The 12,360-nt window shown below is 45.8% G+C and overlaps 1 protein-coding gene across 3 annotated transcripts in view; it reads right to left on the bottom strand.

Annotated features, from left to right (window-relative positions):
* Positions 1–11,759, bottom strand: part of LOC137412082 (synaptogyrin-1-like) — a 37,937-nt gene extending 26,178 nt beyond the window's left edge. For all 3 annotated transcript variants that reach the window (XM_068097335.2, XM_068097334.2, XM_068097333.2), the window contains exon 1: positions 11,360–11,759. In XM_068097335.2, the coding sequence (XP_067953436.1) occupies positions 11,360–11,554 (195 nt within the window). In that variant the 5' untranslated portion in view covers positions 11,555–11,759. The remainder of the gene's footprint in view (positions 1–11,359) is intronic.
* Positions 11,760–12,360: the final 601 nt, after the last annotated feature.

The following is a 12,360-nucleotide window of genomic DNA, read 5'->3' on the forward strand; positions in this document are numbered from 1 at the left end:
ATAATTCAGCTCAGCTTTTAATTGCGAAATGGACCCAGCCCGGCCGATGCGGCCTCGACTGGCCTCAACACCTAGCCTATAACCTTCCCGGGGCCTGTACCGACATTTTTGGTTCTTTTTGAATGAACTTACTACAAAAATTCAGCTTTTACTCGCAGCCGTAGAAGAATGACAACTATAATTCAGCTCAGCATTTAATTGCAAAATGGGCCCAGCCCAGCCGAGGTGGGCCTCGACCGGCCTCGCCACCTAGCCTATAACCTTCCCGGAGCCTGTCCCGACATTTTTGGTTCTTTCTGAATGAATTTACTGCCATAATTCAGCTTTTACTCGCAGCCGTAGAAGAATGACAACTATAATTCAGCTCAGCTTTTAATTGTGAAATGGGCCAAGGTGGGCCTCAACCAGCCTCGCCACCTAGCCTATAACCTTCCCGGAGCCTGTCCCGACATTTTTGGTTCTTTCTGAATGAATTTACTGCCATAATTCAGCTTTTACTCGCAGCCGTAGAAGAATGACAACTATAATTCAGCTCAGCTTTTAATTACGAAATGGGCCCAGCTCGGCCAAAGCGGCCTAAACCGGCCTCTCCACCGAGCCTAAAACCTTCCCGGGGCCCGTCCCGACATTTTTTGTATTAAAGGTCTCCTCCTATCTTTCACCGTTCAGGAGATTAGCTTGGGCAGACAAACAAACAAAAACTTTCTTTTATATACAGTCACATGAAAAAGTAAGTACACCCCTTGTAAAGTTTTGACTTTTTCAACATATTTCAACATACAGCTATTTGATCTTCATTTCAACAATATTGATGGATAAAGGTGATATAATATAACAAATATCATGAAACATTTACATTTTGTAGTCCATTGTATAATTTAAATAAACATAAATTTCGCATGTGGAAAAAGTAAGTACACCCCTACATTTATCACTACTAGGGCATTGCCCGTACTATATCTATATCTAAAATTATATCCCCCCCCTCTATTTACATGAAATGGTTTGGTCCAAAGCGAACGGCTTGCGAGTACGGTGACAATCCCCCCCCTCTATTTACATGCAATGGTTTGGTCCAAAGCGAACGGCTTGCGAGTACGGTGACAATCCCCCCCCTCTATTTACATGAAATGGTTTGGTCCAAAGCAAACGGCTTCCGGAGTTTGGTAAAGAAATCGCCATCGCATGCACAAACGCGCAGGAAAGCGAATGAATCGCAAATTCGTTTTTATTAGTTTTAAAACATAGTTTAACGCCAACATAGTTTGCAAACGTGAAATAAATGAATACGCTCTCAAATGTGCCATCCGAGGCAGAGTGTGTCCGCCACGTTCGGCACACGCGATAGTTCGCTGCTCTCTGATTGGTTGAATCGTTTTTTGGACATAGCTCGGTAAGTAATTGTCCGATTAATATGAAACCTTGAAAAGGCACATCCTCGGGTCCCCAGCAATATACCTGGCAAGTTAAAAGTATATCGGACCCGTGGTTGTCGAGAAACAGCGGTCACAGACAAACGTACAAACGTACAGAGATTACTGGAATTATAGATAGAGAGTACATGGGCTTATGTATATTTGTGGACCGTTTTGCTAGATTCTTGGCAACTAGGCTTAAATCACTCTAAATAGCATATAAAATAAAAAAATTGCTGTTGCCAAATTTTCACGACATCTTCATGGCGGCCATCTTGGATTTCAAGATGGCCACCATTTCGGACCTATTTTGCCTTATATCTCACTTATTAATCAAGGTATCAGCACAAGAATAGTGTCCTTACCCACATTTTCGGGGTCAAGGAAGACAATGGTAATAATCAAATTTCAGCTGGATGGCCAACATCTTTATAATTTCAAGATGGCCACCATTTTTTAATCTAGTTTTGCCCAAACTCCAGGTCAAAGCCATACTTCAAAAAGGTTTTCATGTATATCAGGTTTAAATATAAATGTCCTGGTATTGAATCTATTTACTTTTACTCACAGGTACTTACATTTTTAGATAATGGTTAGGATTGGATTGGGAGGGGGTGGATAGGAGGTGGGGGGACAGGGGAGTTCTTCTGCCAGATCCACAGCCAAATATTATCTAAAGAATCAAGCTACCGTACATCTAGTTTTAGTCAAATATTATTCCTGAAACTGTGTTGGATGACTTTTTAACAATCTTTATTCTTTTCAGATGTGCAGCAGACGACCTTGAGAAGTTGCATTCTTGGATAACTGTGGAGGAAGAACGACTGCCGGCATCATGACCACGCCAGAGGAACCTGCTGCTAAAAAGAAGCCCATTGACTTCAGTCTGTTTGCTATGCCAAGGGAAGAAATACATAAAAAGGAAAGTGCTTGAGCCTTCAAGCACACCACAGGCCGATACATATGAGACATTTTTGCGAAATCTCACCAAACGAGATACATACAGGAATCCGACATATGTGGCCATAAATCAAAGACTGCAAGGCTTATCCGCTGGTGATCTAATGTCAAGAAAAGCATTATGGCATCGGAGCTGTTACGGTATGCTGACACATATACAGCATATTGAACGTGATAAAGGACAATATGAACAAGCCACAAGTCAAATGGACACTCGTGTTCTGACCGGAGGTAAGAAACGAGGAAGACCATCAACAACTCCTATTCCAGAGGAAGCCTCCTGTTCAGCACCAGCAGAAAGGCAGACACGGTCGACAGTACCATCATTCTGCCGGAATATGTGCTTTTTCTGTCAGACTGTGAAACAGGACAAAAAGACCGGGACAGAGAGATACGCTGTAAGTGTAGAAGCAAAGATATTGGTAGGTCAGTTAAACAGATTGTGGAAAACAGTGACATCAGTGTCTGGAAACTCAACCTTACGGACTTTCTCATTGAGGGAGATTTTCTTGCAAGGGACATAACCTACCATAAGAGCTGTTTGACCTCCAACTGGAGTCGCTACGTGCAAATGCCACAGTGCAAAAATTGTGCAGGTGACCAAAGTGGTGATGGGGACTTAGGACAGAGAGAGAGATTCGTATCAGCTGAAATTGAGTTCTTCGCTGAATTACAGGATTGCATCGATGATGGACAGTTTGTCTCAACACCTGAGGCTGATGAGGTCTACAGTAACATGATGCGGGACTATGGTATTCAGAATCACAGCATCACCAGGGGCAGGCTGTTACAGAAGATCCGTGAGAACATTTGTTGTGATATTACCGATGGTCAAGGCCAAAAACCTTCTGTCATTCATGGCAAAAAGGCAAGAAGGACAGCAATAGATGCTGCAATAAAGGAGAAAAATATCAAAGAAGACATGTTGCAGAATGTTGCAGACAAGAAGAAGACATGTTGCAGACAGAAGACATTTCACCTGTTGGTGAAAACTGGTAGTGAGGTAGTGGCACTGAAAGTGACGACATCCCTGTTTGCTCGACTACTAGTCATTGCAAGGTCATCGAGGGAAGCAGTGGATCTAGAGGAAGTGGTAGGGGCACATGAACTGTCCAATACCAATAGAACTCTTCTCCAGCCAAATGGAATGGTCCACCCCACCACCGACAAGAGCAAGATCATATCACTCCTGGAGGGTCTTGTGAAATCCAGTGATGACACAAACCCAAGTGACCATGCTGAAGAACTTGCAGAACACCCTGAGAATGTGCAAGAAAGACCCAGGACATGCTTAATTGTTGATGGAATGGCGCTATTGCAAGAATTAATGAGTGTCAAGAAATTTCAGAACTGCAAGGAGCTAGGCACAGCGTATGTACAGCTAGCCGAATGCAGAGGACGTGCTTATGAGCAGCTTCGGGTTGTGTTTGACAATTACACAATTGATGCATCATTGAAGGAAGGAACAAGGGAACGTCGTAGAGGCAAGACCAAGGCAGTGAAAAACTATATTGTTGATGAGCAAACCAAAATCAAGGACACCAAGTCATTCCTTGCTAGTAATGTCACAAAGGATTCACTGACACTCTTCCTGGCAAATAGATTGATCAACAGTAGATCCTCCATGCAGATTGTAACGGTGACAAGGAGAAGTGTCCAGAGCAATTTTGAATGTGAAATTGCTAAAGAGGTCAGTAGCCAGGAGGAAGCTGACACACTCATGATTTTGCATGCAGTGCAACTTGTGAAAACAGGATTCATTGTGAGCATCTATTCCCCAGACACAGATGTGTTGTTACTTGCTCTACGTCGAAGTGATGACCTAGGAAGTGATGCTGCAGTTATCATGGGCACTGGAAAAAACCATCGGAAAATCTTACTAAGGCCAATCTATGAACAGCTTGGTGCTCAGAAGGCAAAAGCACTTGTTAATTGGCATGCTCTCACCGGCTGTGACACCACTGGCCACATTCAGGGCAAGAGTAAAACAACTTGCTTCAAGGCATTCACTGAAAGTAGTCAAACAGTAGTGTCAGCAATTGCTCAGCTTGGAGAGGGTGATAAACCATCTGATGCTGTCCTAGAAGGATGTGAAGAGTATTTCTGTCGCCTCTTCTGTCCGAAAGGTGTCACAATAAGAAGTGCTGCTGAACTACGATGGCACCTATTCCACCAGCTGAAGGCTGATCAGGGAGTCGAGAAACTAACACCAACAGCTGGTGCCTGGAAAGAGCATGTCCAGCGTGCTCATTTGCAAGCACACACATGGGCACAAGATCTAACTCTAAATCCAACTGTGATCGACCCAAACACCTTGGGATGGGAAACTGTTGGAGGCGAATTGAGACCAGTCCTGACGCAGGTTGCAATTGCTCCAGCCTCAATTCTCCAACTTGTTCGCTGTGGCTGTGGACGAGCTGCAAAGAGTCCTAGCAAATTGTGTTCATGCAAAGCTAGGAATGTAGTCTGTACCGAATTGTGTAACTGTGATGCTGATTTGGAGAAATGCTGCAACACTGATGCCCAGCCTATTGGGAATGACATTGTGTTTGATCAGTAGAGAGCCCGTCGTTTGGATTTTTGATAGGAGTTGTTTGATGAAACAAACTGATTAACAAACTGTTGCATTGCTTTCAGAAAAGGCTCAAGTCTATGATGGTTGCTAGCCACCACAACTAGTCTTCATCAATTGTCTCAGACTAAGACACTAGGCTATGTTTGCTCATACTTTGATTTAAAATGGTGGCCATCTTGAAATTATAAAGATGTTGGCCATCCAGCTGAATTTTGATTATTACCATAGTCTTCCTTGACCCTGAAAATGTGGGTAAGGACACTATTCTTGTGCTGATACCTTGATTAATAAGTGAGATACAAGGCAAAATAGGTCCGAAATGGTGGCCATCTTGAAATCCAAGATGGCCGCTATGAAGATGTCGTGAAAATTTGGCAACAGCAATTTTTTTATTTTATATGCTATTTAGAGTGATTTAAGCCTAGTTTCCAAGAATCTAGCAAAACGGTCCACAAACTTTGGTTTCCCAACATAAGCCCATGTACTACTACTTCAAATATCTAAAATTAGAATCAGGTGCACCAGCTCAGGTGCAAATGATTAGAACATCGTTAGAGAGGATCTTGGAGGAACCTGTCTTATTTTAACCTCAGACATTTAGTTTGGTTTGCTCTTTGTTGTTGAAGTGGGCGGCATCACCATGCCTCAATCAAAAGAGCTCTCTGGGGCTTTTAGAAAGAAGGTTATAGATGCCTACGAGTCTGGGAAGGGATTTAAAAAGATCTCCAAACAATTTGAAATCAATCATTCGACTGTCCGGAAAATCATCTACAAGTGGAGAAGATTCCAAACAACTGCCAACTTGTTCAGGCCAGGCCGCCCCAGCAAGTTCAGCCCGAGAGCAGACCACAAGATGCTGAAAGAAGTCTCTAAGAACCCCAGAATGTCATCACGGGACCTCCAGGTAGCTCTTGCCACTGTTGATGTCAAAGTGCACGAGTCTACCATTAGAAAGAGGCTCCACAAATTTGATCTACATGGGAGGTGTGTCAGGAGGAAACCTTTGCTGCCCAGAAAGAACATCAGGGCAAGACGAAAGTTTGCCAATGAACACCTAGGCAAAGACCAGCACTTCTGGAACAATATGCTCTGGACAGATGAGTCAAAGGTAGAGCTATTTGGCCACAGTACCAGAAGACATGTTTGGCGAAAACCAAAGACAGCATTTGACCACAAGAACCTGATACCAACTGTAAAGCATGGTGGTGGAAATATTATGGTTTGGGGGCAGCTTTGCTGCATCAGGGCCTGGGCAGCTCACCATCATCGAATTCTTCATTGTACCAGAGGGTGCTTGAGGATAATGTGAGGCCATCTGTCTGAAAGTTGAAGCTCAACCAAAGGTAGACCTTGCAACATGACAATGAACCTAAACATACCATTAAATCCACCAAGGAATGGCTGAAAAGAAAGAAATGGAGGGTTCTGGAATGGCCAAGTCAAAGCCCGGATCTAAATCCCATCGAGATGTAGTGGGGGGATTTGAAACGAGCTGTGCATGCAAGAAACCCCTCAAACATCGCACAGCTGAAAGAATTCTGCATGGAGTGGGCAAAAATTTATCCCAGTCGGTGTCTGAGACTTCTTCTTCTTTCGTGTATCATCAGATGGCCAGCTCAGTGTCGTGCAGCCATGCCCTCGTCTCTGGTCCTATGTCGAAGAGGCCGGCTTCTGAAGGTAGTCTGTATAGGGGGCAGGTGGTAATTATGTGATCGGCAGTCTGCTCAGGCTCGCCGCACTCGCACGCGGCGCTGTCTGCCAGGCCCCACGTCTTCAGTGATGATTTGAAGCGGCCGACCCCCGTACGTAGACGGTTCAACAAGGTCCATTGCAGGCGTGGTAGGTCTTCTCCTACGACGCCACCGCCTGGGTCCCAGATGTAGCGGTGGATGCGGGTGGGCCCGGCCGTTTCCCACACCTGCTTCCAAGATGCCGCCAGGCATACGCTTCTAGACAGGTCCTCAGGGATAGAACTGAGCATCTCTTGTGCCGCCTTGTTGTAGGGATGGCGGGACTTGTCTCCTTGGATGTGCCACTATCGTTGTGTCAGAGTCAGAGACTGGTAGACAGTTATAAGGAACGCCTCCTTGAGGTTGTTTCTGCCAAAGGGGGAAATACCACCTATTAGAGCCAAGAGTGTACTTACTTTTTCCACATGCGAAATTTGCATTTATGTTTATTTAAATTATACAATGGACTACAAAATGTAAATGTTTCATGATATTTGTTATATTATATCACCTTTATCTGTTAATATTGTTGAAATGAAGATCAAATAGCTGTATGTTGAAATATGTTGAAAAAGTCAAAACTTTACATGGGGTGTACTTACTGTTTCACATGACTGTATATAGATAAATAAAAATAATAATGATAATATATAAATATAATATAATATTATAATAATAATAATAATAATAATAAAGTATGTATATATGTGTGTGTGTGTATATATATATATATATATATATATATATATATATATATATATATATATATATATATATATATATATATATATATATATATATATATATATATATTATATATAAATGCCTTCTGCCTCTCCTTAATAGCATTCCTTATCTCACTACTCAACCACCGACTACTTTTGTCCTTTGGTTTTACACCTCAGTGGAACGTACTTACTCTGCATTCTATGCATTTGCTCCTTGAAGGTTACCCATTTCTCTCATGCTGACTATGCTCGTGTTAGCCCTCTTCCAAACTACATCACCCAGCCCTCTCCTCATACCCTCAAGGTTTGCCTTCCTGACACCTAATAAACCTTACGATACCATCCTGTACTCTAGCCCTTTACAGAGTCTTTGCACACACAATGACACAATGGTCACTTGATCCAAATTTCTCCCCTACCTCCACCATATTGGGATCGTTACTTAAAAGGAGGTCTAACACTGGTCTCGCCATCATGGACTTATCTACAAACTAGGTTAAAAAGCAATCCTGAACTACATCTAGGAAATCCTCATGTGCTCTATAATTTGCCTGTTCCTGGAACCCAATCTCTCCCAGGCAAGAAAAAAATACATCAAGTGCAGGATCAAGTACGAATATTTGTGCTTATTCCTGAAAATATTCAAGGTGAATTTTTTTTTTTTTTTGGGGATCATCAATTAAATGACAACGATTGAATGGTAGTACTGAAAGACTGCTGAATACCACTATGCACTTACAAATATCCTGTGCCTGACACTGCAAACGGAAAGAAACACACGCTTTTCAGCAGAAATGGTTACTGCAATATTCATGGCTCGCATACAGTGCTACGCAACCGGGTGGATTTTGTAAATTCTGTTTGGATTTTGCGCCTGACGGAGTCACAAGAAACGAGCAGAACCTCGAGAGGCTTGTTACAAGTCCCTTTACAGACTATAGATGCCAAAGAACCCTTAACTTCCCAAGAGATTACTCAATATCACAAAAACGATTCTGTCTTCTACCGACTCCTCTCCGGCCTAGCTCCCCCAGCTCTGTCGGTGCTCTGTCCCATAAATATTCCTTGCCTTCTCTGGAACAAACTCCCTCGCTCTCTTCAATCCCTCTCCTCCCTCCAGGTCTTTAAAACAGCTGTTCACAACCATCTCTTATCTCCCCCCATCCAAAACCCTCATCTTTTCTACCCCCTTTAAAACACCCCATATCAACCTCTTTCAATCTCCAACTTATTTCCTGAAATTCCTAGTTGTGTTCATTTTTGCTTTATACCGTGTACCCCACCCCCTCCTCCTCCTCCTCCTCCTTCCCCTCCCCCCCCCCCCAAACCCTCTCCCTTCCACAGATCTCCCGACGTCCCTGTTCTCTACTGTTGTTGTGCTTGTGTGCTACCCTCTCTCTCCCCCTCTTTTCTCCCGCTCCCTTTATTGTATGTTTTATGTGTCCGTGCATGTTTTCGTGTTTAATGTGTTAGCTCTTAGATGAGCCTAGACTCCGTATACAAAAAAATATATATGTACAGAAGCCCCATGACTTCCTCAAAGTATTCAGTGGTGAGGGTAGAGATGTTAAAAAATCTTATTGAGATTGGCAGGCAAAAGTAAATCGGGAACGTCTTGTCCAAATCAAACCAATTGGGTTCCACGGACGTCAAGAGCCGCCTCCGAGAGGGAATCGTGATTATGGAATATTTCAACTGGAACAGACCACGACTCCTCAAAAGAATGAAAGAACCTTCCGAGCTGCATTATGTCTTCACTTAGATGTTGAAGAGGAGAAAGTCAAGCAAAACTATCAATTCCCTTCGGAAAATGAATCATGGCTCCGCTGGAAATTTTAAAATGAAATAACAGCAGCTGTGGGACATCAAATTCAACAACAAATCCTCGCTGATGTTTTGAAAGCAAAGTTATTTGCGGTGCCTGCTGATGAAACAATGGACGTATCCCGAATTGAGCGACTGAGCATCTCTGCACGCCAGGTTCACAAGGATGCAATAGTTGGAGGAGATGCACTACATCCCGAATTGAGCGACTGAGCATCTCTGCACGCCAGGTTCACAAGGATGCAATAGTTGGAGGAGATGCACTACATCCCGAATTGAGCGACTGAGCATCTCTGCACGCCAGGTTCACAAGGATGCAATAGTTGGAGGAGATGCACTACATGGACGTGGAGGTTTAGCTCAACTGTCATTCTTCAGGAGATAGCTAAACTTTGCCTCAATTTGCAATTTCTCCGGGGTCAAGGCTAAGATTGCGCCAGCGCAGTGAGCGGCGTTTAACATGGTGTGAAAACAACAAAGAAAAACTCCCATCGGCTATGTACACGCGTTGTTGCAATCACGTCTTAAAGTTGGTCATTGGCAGTAGCGCAGCAGCACTTCCTGCAGCACGCAAGACCATTGGCACAATACGGGAAACTTGCGTATTTTTATCCGGATCTGCTCAGAGATCCCTTTTTTTTTTTTACACAAGACAATTGAAAAGGTAACTCCAGCGGGTGCACACTCAAGACTGAAGCCCAAGTGTGAAACCTGGTGGGTAGGGATCCATGATGGTGTGGTTGTCTTTGTGGAACTATTTACAGCTCTAACTGATGCCGTACACTCTATGAAAAGCTTGCCACACAGGGAAGCTACACTCAAAGCTGAAACCTTGTTAAGTTATGGTCAATGGTCAATTTCTTGTCGGCACGACCATCACAAAAAGCCTTTTGAGTGTTGTCCTGCTGTTGTCCAGAGTACTGCAGAAACCAAACTTAGACATTTTTGCTGCTAATCCCCCCCGTAAATCGCCGTCAAACATGGCTTCAAAAAAGGGACCATGGTGCCCGAAAACGGCCAACCTCTGCTCTGCGGGGAAAAATGGCATCCAAAGGTGTTTTATTTTATTTATTTTTAATCCGAAAGCACAAGCCCTTTTCACATCACAACATTCAAAAATGGTCTTCACGATTACACTGACGAAAACATACAAATGGGTGGATCCAGGGACGGGGAGGGGAGGAAGAGGGGGAGGAGGAGGGGGGGAGGAGGGGGAGGGGGAGGGGGAGGAGGAGCGGGAGGGGAGGAGGAGGGGGAGGGGGAGGGGGAGGGGGAGGAGGAGAGGGGAGGAGGAGAGGAGGCAGAAGAGGAGGAGGGGGAGGAAGGGGAGGAGGCGGGGGAGGGGGAGGAAGGGAGGATGAGGGGAGGAGGGGAGGAGGGGGAGGAGGCGGGGGAGGAGGGGGAGAAGGAGGGGGAGGAGGAGGAGGAGGGGGAGGAGGAGGAGGAGGAGGAGGAGGGGGAGGGGGAGGAGGAGGAGGAGGAGGGGGAGGGGGAGGGGAGGGAGAGGGGAGGGAGAGGGGAGGAGGAGAGGGGAGGAGGAGAGGGGAGGAGGAGAGGGGAGGAGAGGGGAGGAGAGGGGGAGGAGAGGGGGATGAGAGGAGGCAGGGGAGGGGGAAGAGGAGGAGGGGGAGGAAGGGGAGGAGGCGGGGGAGGAGGGGAGGATGAGGGGAGGATGAGGGGAGGATGAGGGGAGGATGAGGGGAGGAGGCGGGGGAGGAGGCGGGGGAGGGCAGGGGGTGCTTTCCTTGGTGCACCCCCCCAAACACACCCCTTGTTCTGACTGATGCAGTGCCCCCTCGTTACCAGTCAGCTGGTACTCATTTTGCTGACCTCTGAAGGATGAGGCCGAGTCAACCCAAATAGTGTTAATTCAACGATTAGACAGGGCCTCAAACTGAAGACCCGAAGATCTTAAGCTTGAGGCTTAAGGCAACACCAGGCTCACTTGACTAATTCAAATGTAAGGAGTGAATGAGACGCTCAGCCGTGTTTCGGAAAAGACGACGTGACGTCACTCTGGTTGAAACACGCAGGTGTTAATCTTAATGTATTGGATATTGACCGGGCGGGCCGGATGAGAGCGATAGCGCGGACACCATGGCGGGGGTGCTGATGAATGATGCTCACCCAGCTAATGATACGCAGAATGGTGTGCGGCTGACGCACCAAGGCGATCGGGTCCACAGAGCCTCCGGCTTTTCCAGCACCGTACGCACCTCCAGCACCGTACGCACCTCCAGCACCGTATGCACCTCCAGCACCGGCAGAGATTTGATCCGGGGTCGCCTCAGCAGCAGCAGCCGTTGTTCCTCCGTCCTCCATGGTGTTGTGCGTCTAGAGGCCGACAAGCCTTGATATCCTCGTCGCTGCCAATTCGATCCACTCACTCCCAGCCAGGTTCCCTCGTTCGTTCGTCCTCGCGTAAACCCAACCCAGGACGCACGGCGCAGCACGTTCGCAATCGCCTTTTACCCTTTGTTTTGCTAACACGCAGCCGCCGTCGCTTACAACACCCACTTCTTCTTCCTCTTTATGTTCTTCTTCTTTAACAAGTCGCAATCTGTAGAAAAACCATTTACACTGTTATAAATGAAGCACAGGGAAAGACCATTCAGTCCGCCCTCCTTTTACTTAGGCGGATATGTGGCCAAATATAGGAGGATTGTGGTTTGGTGGTAAAAGCACCAAAATTGGCACATTTGAAGGTTATTATATACGAAACGATTTCAGATATAGGGCCAAGCTCAATTTTTTCCCTGGATGCCCAGATATGGCAAAATCCAATATGGCCGCCGTTCAAATTGTGAGAAATTATGAAGTTGAAGGAACTGCGCTCCAACGCGAGTCGAAAGAATTGACGCGACCAAAGACGGAATTCGTCCGAGTTGCTTTATTGAAACAAAACAGCTCAGGTATTCTGACAAGCCCGTTTATCGGGCAGCAATATATATACACATTTATGTCGGGAAGTTTGCCCGGCAAAAGCTATACCGGGCATGCCCGGGTGTCAAGGGCGAGCCTTGGAAAGGCGAGTCTGGACCTGCCCGGGCGTGTTTGGCTGCGGCCTGGCAAGTCGAGGCTGGGCGTGCCCGGGCGCTCTGGGCGAGCCCTGGAAAGGTGATAGCGGG

This window comes from Myxine glutinosa, chromosome 3, assembly GCF_964187855.1.
Source record: "Myxine glutinosa chromosome 3, kmMyxGlut1.1, whole genome shotgun sequence".
In the NCBI taxonomy this organism is placed as follows: domain Eukaryota; kingdom Metazoa; phylum Chordata; class Myxini; order Myxiniformes; family Myxinidae; genus Myxine; species Myxine glutinosa.